General features: G+C 38.2%; 1 protein-coding gene across 1 annotated transcript in view; it reads right to left on the reverse strand.

Annotated features, from left to right (window-relative positions):
• Positions 1 to 21703: 21703 nt before the first annotated feature.
• The window catches only part of LOC116847349 (putative uncharacterized protein DDB_G0277255), a 4863-nt gene continuing 3700 nt past the window's right edge, over positions 21704 to 22866 (reverse strand). Inside the window, exon 3 of the mRNA XM_032822267.1 lies at positions 21704 to 22779. Within this exon, the coding sequence (XP_032678158.1) occupies positions 22541 to 22779 (239 nt within the window). The 3' untranslated portion in view covers positions 21704 to 22540. The remainder of the gene's footprint in view (positions 22780 to 22866) is intronic.

Here is a 22866-nt window from a genome sequence, read left to right on the forward strand (position 1 = left end):
AGAGAGAGAGAGAGAGAGAGAGAGAGAGAGAGAGAGAGAGAGAGAGAGAGCCATTGTCGTTGCATAACACATCGGCCCGCGCGCATCGTCATGGAGTCATCGCGACGGAAATTGAAGACAATGATGAAACGTGTTATCACCCTTTCTCCCCTTTCACCAGCCTCTGCAAATAGCAACGGCGAATCGATATTACTCTGTAACATTCGCGCGCTAAGATACGCACGCATACGCGTCTCTCTGTCTCTCTTTTTTTCTCTCTCTCTCTTCTCCGAGAAAAGCTGGCCGATAATATCATGAGCTATACGAGAAATCTCGTAATTTCTCAATTAGAAATGTCGTTTTCGAGCAAATCTTCGAGCGGCTCTAGCTTCAGATGGATCTTCGAGAGATAACTTGGAATCTAGATTCGGGAGCCAAAGTAGCAATATTCGATGACGCTTAGACGGGCTTCTGGATGATAATTTTATCGAGTCTTGTTTTTAATTTGCCTCGAATCCTCCTTCGCAAGCTGCCGGTTTGTTTACAGATTGATGTAAGTCGTCTTCGAAACGATAACTCTGCCGATAAGTCCTCCCGTTCGCGTAATTCGGGGTCGCGCGGGTGAAAATCCGAGTGCAGTCGCGCGCTGCGTTATCGAAAAACATATATTGACCTAAAGAGGGAGAGAGAGAGATACGCCTTGCGTCTAAATATAAGCATACGTGTGGGCTTTTACTGCGGCGGTGAATTTTATTTCCGTCGTAAAATCAATCTACGAGAAGGGCGAGCGGACGATATAATTAGCAACGCGGTGGAAAAAAATGGCCGTCAAATGGGGCGGTTAATGCGCCCTTCGGTCAAAATAAATGCCGCGTTCGTCTCATCGAGCGGCGGATCGATCACGCTTTATTTTTATGGGACGAATCTTCTCTTCGTCTTCGCGACGCGCAATTAGCCTCGATGGAAAGAGACACTCTCTGTCTCGTTAACGTCGCATTCGCACCCGATATGCGTGTCAGGTTATTCTCGCGCTGACACTATAGTGGCACTCATCGCACACAAATGGTTCTTCCGTCTACAACTATCTCATTATGCCTTTATAATCACGAATACCAAGCATTTTTCTTACGTATTCATTCTCATCTTGGCGGTCAAATATTTGCTTTTAGTTATTTTTAGATGTAACTAGCTTAAATTACTCGACGTTACGCGGGTTATCGCAAAGGGGATGAAATCACGAGGAGGGGATGGGGTGTCCAAATTTCACGGTGGCTCATATTTTCCGCAGGGCTTTAGAGAGTAACTATGTAAAATTTTGTTTAGATCAGAAAACGGGTTTACGTGTTAATAGGGAACACACAAATAGACATTTTATCATGTATATAAAAGTTATATTTAACACAGACGAGACGAGGCGAGTCCGCGAAGAGCAAAAAGAATTACAGAAAAAATTATAGAATAAAATACAAATTGGAGAATAAGATGAAAAAACACACACACACAATTAGAATCTCATATCGAGCAAGTATTTTCGGTGGCGGATCCACGTGGATCGGATGATGTCACCTGCGGTTTCCTCATCTTGTGTCTCCAAGTCCTTAAACTATAATTACATCCTTTGTCCGACGCGACGGTCAGCAGCTGCGTCGGATTCTAGTTCAATTCGTGCCAAAAACTCGCGACAGACGCGCGAGCAGCCGAAGGCTGAAAGAATATTTTCCGTTTTTTCCTGTTGATCCACTTGCGCAAGATTCCTGCACGGTTGCATCAGTGACTCTTCTCGTGAACATCCTCGTCTCTTTGGCGGCCCCGGGACTTATTGTCTCTCGCGAGAGTCGCTCGTTTGAGATTTGGCGGGATTTCAGTTGCTCGGAGTCACGTGAGAGCAGGAAAAGATGAAGTTTACGGCACTGTATGTCAAGGGAGAAAGTCGTCGGGACACGTTTCGAGCACGTGTAATTTAAATTTCAAGATCGCTGGTAAATGCGATCAAAGTGACGCCGATAAATATATATACATAAATACACGCGCGGCCTGGCTTGAAGATTCTGAAATTCACAGGTCCCGAATAACACGATGTTATCAAAGAGAGAGAGATACGCAAGAGCAGGAAAAAAATTTGTTTAAGCTGAAAGCAACGTCGGAGGATCGTCGAAAGTATTTGCATAATAAGAGTCGTGCGTTGTGCAAATAGGTGAGAACATTATTACGTCCGCGTGTTATCTCAAAACATTCTCGCAAAACATTCTCCAATTTTGTCGCTTTTTTTCCGTCATCGATTTGCGATGCACTGGCGAGCACACTTGTTGCGCAATGCTGTGCAATCGGAACGCATAAGCAAAATATGCCTCAAAGCTTTAAAAGAATTTGTATCTCTAGACGATTTAGGGAAAATTTCGATTCGAACTGAAACAAATAAGTTTTCTTTGCTTGAAAATTCATTTCCTCGAGTTCTCTTTGAGAAAAATCATTGAAGAAATAAACACTTGTATGAAAAGAAATTAATATTTTTGTGTAGTCGAAAAATTTATTTTTGCGGGATTTTCTGTCTCTGCGTTATGGATGAAAGAATATGGCGCCGAAAATAATTTGTGCATTGAGAGAAAAAGATATCTGAGAAACGAAAGATAATTTATTCGGTGGATACTAATAACATATTTGCTTAAATTTTTTGATTGAGTAGAATAAACAATTGCTTTTATGAAAAGCTAAGACCTCAAGGAAAAGTGTATTTTCTTTTTTGGAAAGTACATTAATATAAGTACATTACATTAATATAAGTAAATTTTTACTTTACATTACTTTACATTAATATAAGTAAATTTTTTATTAACTCTTCATATATACACTTATTTTTCCAACCTTCGCGTACACACTGGGTGGTTGCCACCCATAGCAATTTTCAAACAGCTATATCTTTAAAAATATTTATGCTAAAATTCTGAAAAAATTCATGGATTAACTTTAATATTTATAGAAAGTATTTACATAATTTTGGTATTAAAATTTAAGAAATTTTATATTAAAAAAAATATTACATTTCGCGATTTTAAAAAAGTGAGTTTTTGCAAAAAAATTTGTAACTTTTGTAATTTTTATTATTTTTAGTAAAAATTTAGCATTTTATTATTGAAATGCTTATCTTATCAAGGAAAAAATTGTCTCGTAAGTTATTTCTGGAAAAAGTATATTTATTTTGAATATCAAAGTTCCATTATTTTAGTATATGACGACTGCCAGAAGCTAACTAACGCTTATTTTGCTAGCAGAGTGGAATCAAAGTATAGTTAAGACCCCAAACTACAATTAGATGGCGACACTAGTTCCACTTATTACGGTACTTAAAAAGTACAGAACGCTGAATTTTAATTATGGCTGAAACCACTCAGTATGTATACGAAGGGTTAATACTCACCGAATAAATATCGTTTATTTCTTAGATGTTTCCTCTCTCGGTGTAATGAGATTAATTTTCTTTTTTTCCTCTTATTATCTACGTCCACCTTTTGCGTTCGTTTGTCTCATACAAGTTAGGACCATTTTAGTTCCAATTATTACATTTAATTGAGATTAGATTCTCAGTTCAAATTGATCAAATTTCATTATCTCAATCATCCTTATTTAACAAGCAAGCATTATCTCGTTGCACTCACAAGTCGAATCCTCGCGCGCCCTTCATCAACATCGATATCGTCCTCAATCTTTCTATTTTTCTGTTTTACCTGTCTTCCTTTCTTTGTTCGCGCGACGTTCGCAAATTGCGAAGGCGTTTCCGAGCAACGACGGCCAATTAAACGGACGTCATCATCTCGATATCTCGCGCGACCTTGCGTCTCGCGTGCACCGTCGCCCCGCGAAATATCGCATCGATTCCGCGCCCCGAGTCCGTACGTTGAACTTTCGTTGAGCGTTTGAACAGCGAATCGCCGCCTTTCGTTTCGACCGCACGCTGATCGATCCGTCGTCGACGTCCTCGTCGTCGTCGTCGTCGTCGTCGTCCGCCGCCACAGCACTCGCCGTCGCTCAATGCATCTCGCGCGATAACAGTTGCGTCACGTTGCGCAATCATTGTTTACGCCCGCTGTTAGCAATAATATCGGCTGCCTCTCGCGCAGCGAGCTCGCCTCGCTCGCTTTATAAATATAGGGATTTCCGTGCGGCCGCGTTTCTAGACCGCCCGAAGAAGCGCGCGCGCGTCGTTTTTCAAGGCGCTTCGTGGTAGCGAAGAGCGACCAGTGCGCGTAATCGTCACCTCGGTATAATTAATCCTCGATGTCGCTGATTTCTTTCGTACGCAAAACACACACCTTGACCTGATTTTTCTTACAATTGCGATCGAAGAGGCGACGAGCGGCGCGCAGCGACCGCTGATCGATTTTACTCTGCTCCCTGTCGCGTACAATTTTTCTTTCCGTCTCTTTCTACTTTATTTTTTCTTGTTGTTTTATTTTATATTTATTTGCTGTTATACTTTTTGTGTTTGAGGGGTTTCAGAGCATAATCAATGAGGCTCTTTCTCTTCCTTCCTATCTTTCTCTTTAATTAACCCTTTGTCTGGCAGACCCAAAAAATGTAAGAAAAGCAATTTTTGAGCGTTTGAACGAAGTGAACGATGTCTTCCGAATGCAGTTATATCGTTTTCAAATGTTACTTCGAAAACACACTTTCCACGATTTCTGCCATAATCCTCTGCGAATCCAAGTGTGTTGTTTTGGCTGAAATTCTTTTCATACTTTTCTCACTTTTTTAAGTTAAATTATATTTGGCACACTTAAACGTAGTCGATTATAATTTACGTGTGTTAAACGTACGTTATATGATTCAAAACCGTGAGAAACGCGTGAAAGAATTTTCAACTAAATTGCACGCTTGTGCGCTTAAAGATTACACACGTGGGTTTGCTGTGTAGCGGAAAAAATTGAAACTACTGAAACGAGCAAAACAGGTAACCAGATGTTGCTTCGAAGCGACAGTGCTAAAGAAGTGCATCTTGCGTCCATCGTTCTTAGAGAGATATAGAACATAGAGAGATCCATGTTGCTTGAGAGAGCAACATTGCCAAGTAAAGAGTTAACCAGCATGGAAAATATTTTTCTTCACTGCGAGTGTGTTATTTTTAAACGCATATGCGTAATTGGCTGAATTTATTTTTACATGTTTCTTACCATCTCAAGTCGTTTTAACACGCTCAAACGTATAAAATTTGAATTTATATATCATAAACGTGTTGAATAACGATTTAAGACCGCAAGAGACTTGTGAGAAGAGTTTGAAGAATTTCACGCCAATTACACGTTCATGCATTTAAAAATAACACGCTCGGCTTTGCAATGTTCTTACACTGGACTCGCATTGCGTGCGAATTTCCGCGCGTTCGCGTCTTTCGGCCGACCATTGTTCGACACCTTACGGCTCGCGAGCCGGTTCGACGACCGATGACGGCGCACCCCCTTATCGAAACGAGTATTTTCGCAGTGGTGCAGTGTGTCTAGACTTTTATTAAATAAACACGCGGTCTATCTCGTGCTGAACCGCGCGAGCGCCGTTGCGAGACCGCGGGACAAATCGCGCGGAAACCCACTGAATACGTTGCATTCATCGCCGAGAAGATCGCCGAATAATGCGTGGCGTTGTCGCTGTTGCTATTATTAATCCTTCTCGAGGCTCGTCGTCTCTCCGCTGAAAGGACTTGTTTTATGCAGATGTGTGCTTCTTGTCGATGAAAACGTTTTCGAAATAGCCTTCGTGAAAGTCAATCTGATACAAGGGAGGTTACGCCAAGTTGGCCCAAGGGTCTCATCCACTTTGTTCGTCATAGCGTTTGGCATGAATAGATTTTGTTTGACTGAAGTAATCGACGAATCAATAATCCCTTTCCACGTTTCCTCACAATAAACAGATAAGCGAAATGCACGGCCAACTCGACCAGATTTCTCCTAGTATTTCGCTAATATTTCTCTTTAATTTCATCACATGTGTGTGATCTTTGACAATCCTATACTCTCTTAAAGTAAATTAGTGAATAATCACTGATATCAGTTATAAGTATAGCACTGAACACTTTCAGTGCAATACTTATAACTGCAAATCAGTGTATATTCACTGTTATATTCAGTGATGTTTCACTGATTCATTTTAAGAGAGTACACTGTAAAAACTGATGTGTTAAATTTAACATTTCATGTGTCCCAAATCATCCACCCTTATTTATGTGTAAATTTAACACAAAACAAATGTGGTAAAAAATAACACGCATAATATATAAAAAAATTAACACGAGAATTTAACACTTGAATACTGTCAGGAATAACAGTTTGTATTAAATTGATATATGTTAAATTAATTATGTTATATATAATGTTAAATTAACTGAAATAAAACGTTACTTTGACATTTGAGAAAAGTATTAATCTATGGTTTTGGACGAAATGAAAATGTTAATTTGACATAATCTATGTTTGACATATTAAATATGTCAATTTAATACTAACTGTGATTCCTGATGGTATTCAAATGTTAAATTCTTGTATTAATTTTTTCCATATTATGCGTGTTACTTTTTAACACATTTGTTTTGTGTTAAATTTACACATAAATGAGAGTGGATGATTTGGGACACATGAAATGTGTTAAATTTAACACATCAGTTTATACAGTATACAGTGTTTTGTAATATTTGCAATAATTACCGAGATGTTTAAAGAAGATTTATGAGTGATCACACGAGATATAGTAAATGAGCTGGTAAATAAATAACGACATCTAAATTAACAAAATAGGTTTAATTCTTAATGATACAATTTACTCCTATTTTGACTCTAATAATGTCCGAAATTTCCCTTTTCACTTTCTTTAGCGTGAAAATAGGCGTTGAATTGAATAGCATCAAAATATGGTGTTGAATGGAATAGTAAGGCTGAAGGTAGGATCAAAATTCCGACTCGTCTGCAACAATATACGCGCGAAACGAGAACTACTTATCGCTCATTCACTCGGCCGCTCTCGCATTGCTAATTAGAATCAGCCGCTCGGAATAGTATCTCGCCAATTAACGAGTCGGCAATAAATCGCCGCTTTTACCTAGCGAGGAATTGCGTAAGCGCGCGATTAACATACTAAACTGTACTCGTCGCGAAGCGCACAACAGCCGTTGCGTCCCTTTGTTGTTGCTTTGCGTTTGCTCATCGTTTATCATCGCCGACGTGATCGATGCGCGAACATTCCTCGGAAGTGTCGGCCGGAGTCGCGGCGATATAAAAGTCAATTATTTTCAACCGTGCTGCGCTTACCCACGGTGCCCGGGTTTCCCAGATTCCCTCTAATCAATTTGAAGCGATTCTTTCTTATCGTACCATAGGCGCGATTTTTTCTTAAGCGTACCATAAGATAAACGTATCGAATTACGCCACTCTAAGCAAAGACTAACTTTTAAGAGATTATTTAAAAAAAAATAAAGCGGTACTATGTAAAATTATGAATTTTATCTAATGTTAATATTGTAAATTAGCAAAAAGCATATAAAAATTGAACATAAACAAAATTATTTATATGTAGAATTAAGAGGACTGGAAGGTCAGATTGCCTGAAAATCGTGCTTGTTCTTTCACAATTTTTTATGACAAATTGAATGAATATACGAAAGTGTTATTTTGACGTATATTTATATAATATATAAAAAGAAGGAAAATATAATTTTGATGATCAAATACTCAATATAAATGTATATGGTACATGCAGTTAAAATATATTTCGTTTTTCTCTTCAAGGTCCTCATTTTGCAGTAATATTTTGATTCTCGGTGATTCAATTAAGCTGAATTTTAGGTGGAAAATTTCCATAAGCTTATCGTGTGAACCACTATAATAGAAATTGAGTAAAAGTTAACAAAACTGCAAATATCTTAATAGAATATTATTAAATTTTCAATTCTTTTATAATAAAAAAATTAATATTTCAAAATTAAAGTTTTCCACAAGTTTGTGAGTAGTTCACACGATAACAATAAGCTTACGGAAATTTTCTATTTAAAATTCAGCTTAATCATATCGCTGGCATTGACGTACTTTTACGTCAAATAAAGGATGAGCCAAAATTGGCATTGACGCATTAACGCGCACATCATTTAATTTTTTTTCCATTAGCAAGATTTTTATCAAACTTAGTATTCAGGGATTTTTGGAGTCGCTGATTTCAAATCTGAACTCTAAATTTGAAAATTTAAAATGGCGGATTCAATATGGCGGACCAAAATGCGAAATGTGACTTGATTTTGATGAACTTGACTTGGTATTCGGGAGTTTTTTGGATCGCTACTTTCGAATTTGAGGTTAGTTTTGTCAAATTCAAGATGGCGGACCAAATGGAAAAGTGACTTAATTTGGATGCAACTCGGTATTTGGGGGTTTTTGGGGTCACTGATTTCGAATCTTAGCTCAAAAATTTCTAAATTCAAGACGATGGATTTAATATTGCGAACCAAAATGCGATAAGTGACTTGATTTGGATAAAATTTGCTACTTGAGGATTTTTAGGGTCGCTGATTTTGAATATGAGATTAGTTTTATTAACCATTTCGCTGGCAGAGGAAATCAGTATCAACAGACCCAAAAATGGTAAGATTAAAATGCTGTTTGATTTTTATAAAAGTCAGTACTAAAGTACTTTTTGAGTCGCTGAATTACGAATTTGAGATCAAAATTTGAAAGTTTAAATTGACGGATCTAATGTGGCGACTAGAAGTCCTTCTTTATCTGATTGACTAAACAATCTGAATGGATTTCACAGACTGACTTTTATCACCTTGATTCTATAGATTTTATAAATGAACTATTTCGTTGGACTATTTGACAGAACAGATTAAGTTTTCCAATAAATCATTTAATAAGATACACTGACTAACTGACCAACTCGAAAATGCAAACATTAGTTTCATTCAAGAATGTAAACTGCTATATATCATTATTCTCATTCCAAAGTGGCCTTGTATTACAGCAATAACAAAATTTGAATAATATGAAATTGAAATTATTTAGGACGTAAAAAAATGGGAGCCTTGAATTTGACAAAACTAATCTCAGATTCGAAATCAGCGACCTTTAAAATCCCCAAGTACCGAGTTTTATCCAAATCAAGTTACTTTTCGCATTTTGGTCACCATATTGGATCTGTCATCTTGAATTTCGAAATTTTTAGCTAAGATACGAAAGCAGTGACTCTAAAAACTCCCGTATACCAGATTTTTTCAAAATCAAGTCACTCCGCATTTTGGTCTGCTCCATATTGAATCCGCCATTTTAATTTTTCAAATTTAGGATTCAGAATCGAAATCAGCGGCCCCAAAAATCCCTTCTGAGTTTGATCAAAATCTTGCTAACGAAAAAAAAATAAAATGATGTCCACATTAATGCTATTTTTGGTATATCCTTTATTTGACGCAAAAGTGCGTCAATAACAGCGAAGTGATTAAATTCTAAAATTTTGATCTCAAATTCATATTCAGCGACTTGAAAAGTACTTGAGTACTGACTTTTATAAAAATCAAACAGCATTTTGATCTTGCCATTTTTAGTCAGTTGATGCTGATTTTCTCTGCCAGCGAAGTGATTAATTAAAAAGTGAACCACCGAGAGTCAAGATATTACTGCAAAATGACGACCTTAAAGAGGAAAACGAAATATTTTAACTGCATGTATCATACACTTATATTGAATATTTGATCATCAAAATTATATCTTTCTTCTCTTTATATGTTGTATAAATACACGTCAAAATAACACTTTCGCATATTCATTCAGTTTATTATAAAAAATTGTGAAAGAACAAGCACAATTTTCAGGCAATCTGACTCTCCAGTCCCCTTAAGTGTGAACTATAAATGTCCCGAATTACGCTTACTGAAATTGTTGGATGTCCCGATTTACGCCACTAATATGTCTCAAATGACGCTATTTTACCTTATCTGTTTTCAATATAGATAATTACAGTAAGGAAAATGAAATTTTTACATATGTTATCTATTCAAATATATATTTACTAATTCAAAATAATAAGCATCTTAACTTCTACTAATTTGTTTTAAAATGTTATTGCATATCTATGGTGCTTTTGTATGTGATGCTTTTTACGTGCACATAAATCCGCCACCTTTATTATATTATACAAAAACTATATAATTGTATGTATATATATATATATATATATTTTACTATTTTATTGTCTTTTAATTTAGTTTAATTCTTATTAATCATACAAAACTAAAACATTTTGTATTACAAGCCAAATATATATCTCATTTTATCATTTTACAAGTAATATTATTGTAGTAGACACAAGAACAAGCTCAGTCGTAGATAGTCAAAAGTGACGGATTCTCGACATGAGCTTTTAAAACTGCTTTTCACGGAAAATAACGTTATATTTTCATATACTTACTTTGACAGAGCCATTTGATATACTGTCACGATTGCTTTCTCGGAATTCTTTGACACTTTTAATCAGCTGTGTTTTATTACGTACAAAACAAGTTAAGGTGGCGCTATTTGGGTCAGTGGCGTCATTCGGTACTTTTACCTTACGCGTGGAGAAACAAATTGTGCGTTACGTGCGTGTAACGTCGTGAGTGCGTGAGACGTGCGCGTAAAAACTATAACTGGCTATAAATATAAAACGGGAAAAGACACCGTGCGCGGGCGTCAGCGCGAGATAAGAGGAAGCGTGCGCAACTTCACGTACGAAGATTAGCGTTATCGGCCACCTTCACTCTTCCCCGTCGTGCGAGTCCTTTATGTCTCAATCGATAAGACCACGTGAGAGTGATACTTAACGCTCGAGTAACCCAAAATCGACTCGTCATCCCTCTTAATCGTCACCTTTAACCCGCGTCGCCGTCGCGTTCGCGCGTCGACAATCGATAATCACAACATCAGCGGCCGCTAATTACACGCGTGAAACAGCCCGTGCGTAACTATTAACTACACTCAAGAGATTATATCTACTGAATTGTACAATGTGCTGCTATTTGTAATGCGCATATTGATATTAATTGTACGAGCGTTACAATCATGTTGGGCAGCGCAGAGCGAACGTGTGTAATTTTTTCGCAATCAGCTGCGCGATCAGTCGCGCGGAAAAATCACTCGTAACATGCGCAGAAAATACATACATTACACACATGTACAATTCAATTATTCCGGCGGATAATATCGAATTTCTCAATTGTCAGTATTTGCATCTCGGCTGTACGCATTATTTGATTTAATTTCAGGTTGGAGCTGCGTGAATTACTTTGATTGCTTAACAATTAAAGGATTGTTAAATAATTAAGTGATTTATTCACACAGCCAGCGGAGCCGGCAGCACGAGGCTGCCGTTTCGGTCGCTTCGAAGAGCGCGTCGTAAGGCGCGTGACTGGATAATAAACGCGAGGCACGCACCGGGCGCGTCTAACGAGGGACGCGCGCGCCGTCGTGCCGAACGACGGGCAAACATATTTGCAGACGTAGTCCGAGAATTGATAGCGTTATCGCGCGGCTACGATGCAGCTGCGTCGGCGAGTCGGCCATCCCGAATCGACCTTATCGGCGCTGCACTCCGCGCGCGAATTTGCTATTTTAATCGAGGCGCGTGATGTAACTGTATGCATAATAGTGCAGAAACTCAAACACTGAAAATGTGACACGAATGCTCGACATGTTCGTGCTTTTCCTGTGCGACGTGGAGGGCCTTTACAGAAAAATTGCCGTCGTCCTCTGAAACGTGCGCGCCGCGATGTAATGTTGTAATATCGAAAAGCGTTCCGCCTGCGACGACGTAAGGTTAGGTAATTGACGTAATCATCTCACAATAGGTCATTCTGCAAATAGCGGCTCTTTATTCATAGCTGCGGATCGCGCTTTTTCACCGCGGCGGGATTTATTTATCGCCGCTTCAGCCTCGAAATAGATCGACTGCGAAACTCCAATTATCATCGTATCGCCCGACTCGCGGAAGGGAGGGGAGAGATAAGGAAAAATGTTGTTCAGCTCGCAAGCGCGTAAGGTAAAAGTGCCAAATACTGACAATTGAGAAATTTGAAGGCGGACATATTCCTTTTCCTCGTGATTTCACCAGGCTAATTAGGCACGTGTCCGGACATATTGATAATTTTGCTCTAACTGCGTAATCTGAATTGAGCTCGCGCTCTCAAACAATCAGTCTCATTCTCAAGGAGTCAAATGATCCTAAATTAATAGATATTGCGCGACATTGTTGCGCGAGCCTGTTGCCTTGATCATTTTTCTCTTTTTCCTCTGTTTTCTCTCTCTCTCTCTCTCTCTCTCTCTCTGTCTCTCCCGCGGAGTTGACATAACAGCACGCGAGATAGCGGGCGCGAGGACTGGCATTGCCACAGTGACTCGAAAAAGTAGGTTTCTGGAGCAGACGAGAGGACCCGGGTTGCACGCTCCGAAGGCCCGAGCCTGCATCGAAGCGCATCGGCGGATGGAACGGAGTCGCGATAAAGTGTTACACGGTGTATATGTGTGTAAGAGGGAGATAGAAAGAGAGAGAAAGAGGGAGAGGGGGAGGGCATGCAACGAGAGTTAGCGCATCAACTCGTTTTTCTTCAGGCTCATTATATCCTTCTCGACGCGCCTTGTGTTTCTTCTTCTTCTTCTTCTTCCACCTCCGCTTCTTCTTCTAATAATAGCGATGTTCCAGTAATAATTACTTCCGATACGATACGCACAACCCACGACGTATTATTTATCGCGCGCGTATGAAATCGCGGCGTTGATCGATAGGACAAAAGAGACTCCCCGACGACAAACTATGTGGAATTGTTATGTTATCGTGGTAGGATCGATTTTGCAAGTAACGCCGCCTGCGTATTTCTTCAAAGATTGCGCAAGGCGATGCACGACAGAGCGAGAGAGACACGTTCGGTCTAACCTTTGCACCGGTGAAACTTGTTTTATTTTTATGTATCTGCCGATCGTCAAAGGGTTGCATCGGGATAAAAATAATCATCCCCGTGCGCGGAGACACGTAAACCCGTGGGCGTCTTTACGCAGGGCTTTTTCGTAGAGGAGCGAAAACGACGTACACAACGCGCGGCGATTGCGCGTCGAGCTCTCGTCGCTACGGCGAAGAAACCGTGTTCTCTCGCTCCTGCTCTGCAGCCTCCTTTTTCTCTTTTAATTTTAACGAGATTCCCTTTTTTTCTTGGGGAAAATTAGATGGACTGAGGTGTGTGCACCGTAACGCGGACACCTGCACAGTATAGTATTATTTTCTCAAAGAAGAATGTACCAAATGACAGCAAAATGGCAAGTGTTCTCAACTTCGATTTCTATTGTTATATTTCTTCCAATAAATCTCAGCACGGTTGAAATCGCTGCAGCTACAGGAGAACTATCTTTTTCAATAAAATTGGAGCAAAATTTGCTAACTTCACATTCTGCGTGAAATTATTGAAATCATGTCGGAATCGCGGACCAGGACTTGTTCAAGATGCGCGTCTTTAAATCTTTGAGAAAGTTTAAACAGTGGTTGTAACACGAGATGAACCGGCGGATATTTGGCGGATATGGCACTTGTGAGATCATCTATTAATCAAGTCAAAATTAAGGTCCCTGAGAGTAATATAGCCATGCTAAGGTTTGAAAAATTCTCCATGTTATTTTATGAAATTTTCAAAATCCGCTTGCGCTACAATTTACTTTAGACTTTTGGCAATTAGGAAAAAAATCATGAAAGAAGACATTCAATTCAAACCATAAGAAAATAACTCATTTTAAAAAATCGGCCTTTTTCTTATTTCTTTAAAATTGAATTTTTCAACTATTAATCAATCAATTTTTCAACCATTCATCATAATTAAAGCAATTTGTAATAAAAGTAATAAAGTTTATCACAAAAGAAGTAATATTTATTTAAAAAAACACATTACATAAAAATACTGTGTAAGAGAGATTTTCTTTGGACAGATCTCTTGTATCCATTTACTGCATTTCTTTTTTGGAGGATCAGGATTCATATCTAAAAGTAGAAAAATAGAAAAATATTTTGTTAATGCTCAATCATATATAGCATTACAGGTTATGGCACTATAGGTTGATAATATGGCCAAGGGTGGTCATATTAGCAACACGTGTCATTTCATAAAAATGTTCTTAATATTACATTACTAGTTAAACTAAATTTCGATATCGTTATTAGAATCAGCATAGAGAACTGTATTGAGCAATTATTCAACTAATATTATAAATTAATAAACATGAGAACAATAACAATCTTACCGGAGCGCAGTACGAAGCGTCTGTCGTCAAACACATAAACTCCATAGAATGAGAGCTGCACGCGATATTTCAGAACGGCAATTGTGTTAGATGTTCTAATAACATGTAAAGAAGAATATACTATTCTGATTTGAATTTTTCCGTGCAAATTACGTCTTTTACAGTTAATTGACCATATTAATTCTAGGTATACATACTTATTTTTCGCATACGTAGATGCTACACTGGGATCTGAAGGACCCCAACTACTTTTTTTACTATAACTCCGGTAAAAATCACCGTATTTTGACTTTTTTTCTCGATTGTTAATAGCCTGATAAACATATATATTTATTAAGAATTAGAATTAAATTATAATAAGCATCACATAATAAAGACGTGTTGAAACATTAAAATTACTCATAAATGCAAAGGAAACATCATTTTACCATAATAGCTTGAAAAATGCATATCTTTCTTAGTAAAAAGATAATCGAAAAAGGTTTTCAGATTTTGAAAGGGCATATTTCAAGGTATAAAGGAAAAAATCATCACTTAATTATTAGAATATTATCATGAAAATTACAAGGCTCCAAGATTGACGATTTTTCATATTTCTATTTTCTAGCGATTTTGTAGATAGATATGAGTTAAGATTTTTGTTAAAAAATACAAACTTAATAACTTGTAATGCATGTATGTTATGTATGTTAGGAATTATCTAGCGAAGTGCGTTAGGTATGTTTGAAAATTGTAATGATATAAGAAAGAGCAAAGCGGCAAGCGAGTGAGTCGCTATACGACCATGTAAATATCCTGTTACTAGAAATAAACACAAGAACTAGTATAGCTGTATCTAGAGTTCTTCGCCTAATATCTTATTAACAAGAGAGAAACATAACAGTATAACAGAAACAGAAAAAGGAAAACGTCAATAATTTAAAAGCGGCAAATAACATTCACTCAACAAGGCAATATCATTTTGGGCGTTTAGTCCGTGTGTTTCTGTCTCCCAATAAAAATTAGTTCTTTTTTTTACATTACTTATTTAATCTAACATTTTTTAGAACATATATTTACACTATAAACTCAAATAAAATTAATTACAAAATATATTTACTTGCAAAAAAAGTTGCACAAAATACACACTGGGATCTGGAAGACCCTGGGCTTACTTTACATGTGAATTACTACAAAACCGACAGACAATTGACTGCTCCGACAGTCGCTATCTACAGAGGAGACTTCAAATTTTTTTTACACGGCGGTCGTATCCTCCTTACTTATTCTCTCTACTAATACTAGTTTCAAACTTTGCCTGGGATCTCGGAGACCCCAGTGTGTATACCTAGGGTTAAAAACCTGGCCATATTACTCTCAGGGACCTTGGTTGCTTATTGCTAAGTGTCTGACACGTATCCTACTTGTAGGTAGGTTGTATAGCTTTTGCTGTTTCTCCTGATGTACAGAGAGAACTTATAAAGCTGTGACGTTAATGTTGGCAAATTACAAGCTTGGCAAATTATAAGCTTAAAAACTTTTTTACTTGTTTTTTTCTTGGTGGTCTTATCATGAGATCTGTACTTCAAAGGGTTAAGAAACGCGATCGCGTACGCGAGAGAGACGCGTGGGCACGTGTGCACGAATCTCCCGTTCTCTCCCTGCCTCTCGTCGAGAGACACAGATGTATGTGTCGCGTCTTCTTAGGCAAGAATCTCGCGGCACGTGTACACGTGTCACGTTATACCGGACAGTCTTCGCGATGGAAGAGTGGACACGTGCGCGGCGCGAATCCCGGTCGCCGCCTTTATACTTCCGACCCGGCTTGGACCACCGGTGTGTCATGGTCGGCCTCGTCATGGAAGAAGCGACACGTGACTCCGGTGCGCCATGAACTGACTCGCGAAAACACACATCGACACACGCGTGCAAATCGCCCTGCATCGCGATCACGCGCACGTGAGGCCCGCGATGGGCGCGACTCGCGTCGTCCCGTTCCCCGAGATCGATCTGACTTTTTGCCTTCGTGCGAGAGAGAGAGAGAGAGAGAGAAAAAGGGAAAAAGGGGGTGAGATGAAGATTGTGTAAAAATAAATGGAGATATAAATAAAAATAGCCGGCAATATAAATACGTATGAATATTAAAATATAATTTGTCTCCTTTTCTTCTTTCTTTTCGACGCACCTTTTGTTTGTATCTGCAATTCTCTTCCCTCCTCATGTGAGAGAGGATTGGCCATAATTATGCAAAAATGATCTAACTCACAAAATTAAGATTTTTGAGATTTCGCTTTTTTTTCTTTTTATCAGTGGGTGGTCCATACCTCTTTCTACACATATAAGACAGAAAAGATCTTGCGGCTGCGCAAAATTAATTGAAAAACAGGTTTTATTTTCTACTAGTTGCATCTTCTCTCCCATTTTTTTCCGCGCTCTCGCGACTCGACTCGGATGATATGCGCGTAATAGCGTAACCAAGACACTAATTGTATGCCGCGGGCATTGCCATTATCCGAGCGGTGAGTGCTCCCACCTGGATTCCGAACAATGTGACTGGACGGAGACCTTTGGCGGAGTTTGTCTTACCTAACTCCAACTATCCGAGCCAGCGGTCGGCTCGGCTGGCGCGAGGTGTGTGTCGTAATAACGCGGCCGCGCAACGAGCTAAATTATCGTTAACGGTAAAACTAGCGACAGAAATATTCGCCGGCGAAGCTGTATCTAAAATTAATTCTCATTATCCTGGGGCACACGACAACGGCGGCGGCGGCGGTGGCGGTGGCGGTGCCGTGTAATCGCCGAGAAAATTCACCGCTCCATAAAACGCGGGAACATTTATATTAGCTGCGAAGCGGCTTCGACGATGTGCTTGCGTCATCGGAGGGGGGAAAAAAGGACGGTAATGTTAATATAAACACTTCACGTCCTAGATTCGGCGGCGAGTGTGTGTGTGCGTATGACTGTTTATGCGACTTTTCGCGATTTTTGTCGTTCGACCGCCCTTTCGTTGTCTCGCGTAATTTTGCACATATATTGGAAGAGCTCAGAGGTATGTTAACACACATGCATGCACACGCGTCAGCAGTGAGGAATAATTGAAAATTAATCGCCGGTGAAGAAATTCGATCGAGGACGCGACTGTGCGGGTGAAAAGTGCAGGATATCGAAGGACAATACATGTCTCGCAGAAATAACAGTAGGTTTGTTCGAGTTGTTTGTACTATTCACATCTGATGCCCGTTGCACACTAGTGCACCCCAAGCAACACAAATTTTCCAAGATATGTTCTGAAAATGTTATTTTAGGACGGAGGGACGTCATCAGAATATTTTTAGGATACCCTTTGAAGATGTAAACTGTCTGAAAATAGCTAATATCCAACAAATTTATTCGTATTAATTGAACTTTTTACACTTTCACACTTAGTACACATTAATTCTTTAGAGGTTCTAAAAATGACGTCATGTTTTCCGTTCGTGTTACGAGTATAAATGCAATTCTGATACATTTTTTACACTTGATCCCAAGCAAGAGTGAAAAGTGTAACATAATTATACTGCATTTACACTCGTAACACGAGCGGAAAACATGACGTCATTTTTAGAACCTCTAAAGAAATAATGTGCACCAAATGTGAAAGTGTGAAAAGTTCAATTAATACGAATAAATATATTAAATATTAACTATTTTCAGATAGTTCACACTTTCAGTACATCCTAAGAATATTCTGATGACGTCCCTCCGTCCTAAAAACGTCTTTAGAATGTATTTTGGAAAATTTGTGTTGTTTGGGGTGCACTAGTGTGCAATGGGCATTAGGTATAAAAGTGTGAAAAGTACAAGCAACTCGAACAAACCTAGTGTAAACATTCGCTGCCACTTGGTTTGATTCGCGAAAATCCGCGCGCGAGAGAGTACACTGAAAAAGAAATATTTAAAAATGAACATATATTTATTAGATGGATACCATTAACATATTTATTAGATTTAAATAAAAGGAATTTTGATTTAAATAAATATGTTAATTGTACACTGTAAAAACTGAAGTGTTAAATTTAACATTTAGATGTGTATAAATTTAACATTTTGAATAGAACATGTGTTCCAAATCATCCATTCTCATTTATGTGTAAATTTAACACAAAACAAATGTGGTAAAAAGTAACACGCATAATATGGAAAAAATTAACACAAGAATTTAACACTTGTATACCGTCAGGAATCACAGTTTGTGTTAAATTGACACATGTTATTAATTAACTAAAATGAAACGTTACTTTAACATTTGAGAGAAGTATTAATCTATGGTTTTGATGAGATGAAAATGTTAAATTGACATAATCTACGTCTGACATATTAAATATGTCAATTTAATACAAACTGTGATTCCTGACGGTATTCAAGTGTTAAATTCTTGTGTTAATTTTTTCCATATTATGCGTGTTACTTTTTATTTTGTGTTACTTTTACATTTGTTTTGTGTTAAATTTACACATAAATGAGAGTGGATGATTTGGGACACATAAAATGTGTTAAATTTAACACATCAGTTTTACAGTGTATCCATTTAATCGATATTGGTTAATTTGTAATATTTTTTTTCTCAATATAGATAAGTAGATAAATTCGCATATTAACCGATACCACGTTTCGCCGCGATTGTCAATCGAAATTAATTAACTCGTAAATCGATCGCCGCGATTGTCAATCAGAATTAATTAACTTGTAAATTAAATAACTTGTGAATTTCGTTGTTTTATTATTTATAAGTATTTCTCTCACACGTCTGCCAATTTGCGACGAGTGCAGTTAGCTGAATTGAATCCTTCATGATCGGCGTTAACGGATTTGAGTGCGCAGTTAGTGCGAACGCGCTGTAGGTGATTGGCGAAGCCTATTATGTCACAACTTCTAGCTGCAGTGGCAAGGTAGAGCCGGGCCGTGAACCCAACACAGCCAGCACGTTGCACAGGCGCACGTGACCGGCTCTGCGCACAGGCTTTCCCGCCATCATTCCCGCCGACTTTTCAGTGCCAAGCGGATAAACGCGCTGCCTCGAGGAAAACGTTCTTTGCGCGCCTTTCCGCCCCGCGTTGTCGCCCCCGCGTTATATTCGAGCATATTGCACGCGCACCGACTAACGATCATTGCGTCTCGCCCCTTTACGACGATCACATGTGACCGAATTTTCTCCCTCGGGAAATTGAAGAATATATTCTTTTTTTTTACTTGTCACGTATAGAGCGTGAGCAAAAGATACGTATTCTCATGTTCATCTTGCAATGAATTTATTGTAAAGAGAAGTGTCCAAAAGAGTACAAAATATTCTATGGACACTCTAATGGCGTATTCACTTAAATCTATATTCTTTTTTTTCCTTAAGGGAACTGGAGGGTCAGATTGCCTGAAAATCGTGCTTGTTTTTTCACAATTTTTTATGACAAATTGAACGAATATGCGAAAGTGTTATTTTGACGTGTATTTATACAACATATAAAGAGAAGAAAAATATAAGTTTAATGATCAAATACTCAATATAAGTGTATGATACATGCAGTTAAAATATATTTCGTTTTTCTTTTCAAGGTCGTCATTTTGCAGTAATATCTTGACTCTCGATGGTTCAATTAAGCTGAATTTTAGGTAGAAAATTTCCGTAAGGTTGTTATCGTGTGAACCACTATAATGGAAATTGAGTAAAAGTTAACAAAATTGCAAATATCTTAATAGAATATTATTAAATTTTCAGTTCTCTTATAGTAAAAAAATTAATATTTCAAAATTAAATATTTTCACGAGTTTGTCAGTGGTTCACACGATAACGACAAGTTTACGGAAATTTCTAAAATACAGCTTAATTGAACCACCGAGAGTTAAGATATTATGCAAAATGATGACCTTGAAAAGAAAAATGAAATATATTTGAACTGCATGTACCATACACTTATATTGAATATTTGATCATCAAAATTATATTTTTCTTCTCTTTATATGTTGTATAAATACACGTCAAAATAACACTTTTGCATATTTATTCAGCTTGTCATAAAAAATTGAAAGAACAAGCACGATTTTCAATCAAGTTAAGCAATCTGACTCTCCAGTCCCCTTAAATAAAACAAGAATTATTGTTCTCATGAAAATTTTCGTTTTTAAAAAAATGTATCTTTTCTTTTGAAAGATATTTTGTATTAGTATAAGTATGTTGTTAGCATCCAATGAATAAACATTATTTATTTCTTAGACATTTTTTCTCTTGGAGTATAATATAATAATAGAAAATTATGAAATTATTTTCTTGTGTAAGATACTTCTAAGAAGACTTCTTTGCAAGTGTCATCTCACACATCGTATTTTCAGTTCGTGATTCACTCTAAGTATCGCATCAATTTGATCAGTCTTTTATAGCGTGCGACTCGTGATATGTGTGTGTTGGAAGACAGAACTTTCAAATATGCAAAATGCATTTCTTAACAAAGTAAAATCGAGTAAAGTTGCAAAATTATTTTCTTGTGTGAAATACTTCTAAGAAGGTGAGGGATACCGAATACTCTGTTTTGAGTCACGACTTGTAAAGAACAACTATTTCCGGGATCGACAATCACTCACCTCGGATCTTGCCGATATCTCTCTCATTACTGATTTTAGAAAACGTGAGATTGACAGCGCGTTCGGGAATATAGATTTTATCTGATAAAAGGCGATCCCCCGAGGGGGATCGCCTTGCCTCTCTGCATTGCCTTTTGCAATCGCAAGGTGCTATTTCTGTGCGCTTAAATAGATCAGCGCGAGTCTATGGCTTATTATTCATGCAATAATAGCAGTTCCATGTATACACACACACACACACATATATATATATATGTATATATATGTACACTTATATCGCTCACACGAGTACTGTTACACACATGCGCGGGTAGACAATCTTATCTAAATATTTGCATGTCATTGCGGGATCGCAGTCGTCGTCTCATCCGCGAGGTAATCTCTTATTTCGATTTTATCTGCGTTACGCAATCGCATTCCAGCTGCGTCGTTTCCACGTAAGCGTACAGCACGCACACCACATGCAGTCAAGTGTGTTATTTTGACTGAATCTCTGTTTTTTACACTGTTTCGAGTCATTTAACACTTTTGAACGTGTTAGATTATAACTCGCGCGTCTTAAACGTGTTAAATGATGTGATTTAAGATCGCAAGAAACGCGTAGGAAGATCTTCAGCCAAATTGCGCGCTCATGCGTTTAAAAATAATACACGTGGACTTAGCAGTGTGCGTTTATTCGCGTGATCAAGTCTTCTTGAGTCTCGAACTCCGCGAGACTCTCGAGATTCTCGGTCGGTTTTTCAGGAAAGGAAGGAAAAGAGGTCGGATATGTAATTTCGTCGCGCGTGACGGGATCGTCTTTGCTTCACGCTCAAATTAAAAACGCAACATTTTGTTGTGGAAAAAAAATTAAGACTATCTTTACTTTGTTCTCTTGTTATTGAAACATAGTACATTTTTTTCTAGGAAATGTCGTAAGTATACAATTAATTCGATCATGAGTACATTTATTCGATTAAGTTTGCGACGCGCAGTCCGATTCGCGGTAGAGTTGAACGTGAGTTCGTGAGAACCGGAATTCGGAGAGACGTGATAACTGTTAATCTCGACTAATAAAAATGGAAGCATCTTCGGGGCGATACGATTATATGCACAAGTGGACGCGCGATCAACATGACGTGATAAATCGCAAATGGCGGATATTGTACGCTTACTGTGCTTTAGGATTGTAATTTTTGACTCTTCAATGTTTTCCCGCGAACAGAATGCTGTCATGAAAATTACAGAGTCTAAAGTGGGCTGAAGGCACAGTTTATCTCGGCGTTTGTTTATCGCGAGTTGCAGAGTGTATAACTCATTACGCTGTCCACAGTGTATAATTGATCGCGACCTTCGTATGTATATATGCGCGCGCGCAATAACATATAAATATAAAACCATACACATAATCATCATGTAGCATGCACGAATGTATCACAGGATAATAAATATCTCACGAATGCGACAAAATATTTTGTCTCGCATCCATATTCCTTACTCCGCGATACTCGTAAGATGAAACATTCGGTTTATTATTTTATGATAAACTAATAAATAATTGATCACTTTATTAATTTATATAAATAATAAATTTACGTTTGCGAGGAAAGTAAGAAGTCTCTCGATGATGAGACTTCCAATTGCCAGGCGCAAACGAAGCTTTCACCTCGACGTCTCTCAAAGAGGTAAGAGAAAGAGAGAGAGCTCCAGCGCCTTCATCAGACATCACCGCAATGACAAGATTCATCGCTCTCGGTATCTTCATCGCTGCAGGAAATCGTCGACGACGATGAGAGTGACGATGACGACGATCTTGACGCCGACGATTCCGACGAAGTTGGTCGCGACGATGCCGACGAAATCGACGACAATGATGACGACGACGACGTCGACGATAACGACGATAACGACGATGATGACGGTGACGACAATACCGGTGATGATGATGGCAAACCCCCTTGAAACATAAGAAACGACTTGTATTTACGCGTGTGTGTGTGTGTGTGTGTGTGTGAGAGAGAGAGAGAGAGAGAGAGAGAGAGAG

This window comes from Odontomachus brunneus, unplaced genomic scaffold (assembly GCF_010583005.1).
Source record: "Odontomachus brunneus isolate Ranch 3 - 2012 unplaced genomic scaffold, Obru_v1 Obru_scaffold_077, whole genome shotgun sequence".
In the NCBI taxonomy this organism is placed as follows: domain Eukaryota; kingdom Metazoa; phylum Arthropoda; class Insecta; order Hymenoptera; family Formicidae; genus Odontomachus; species Odontomachus brunneus.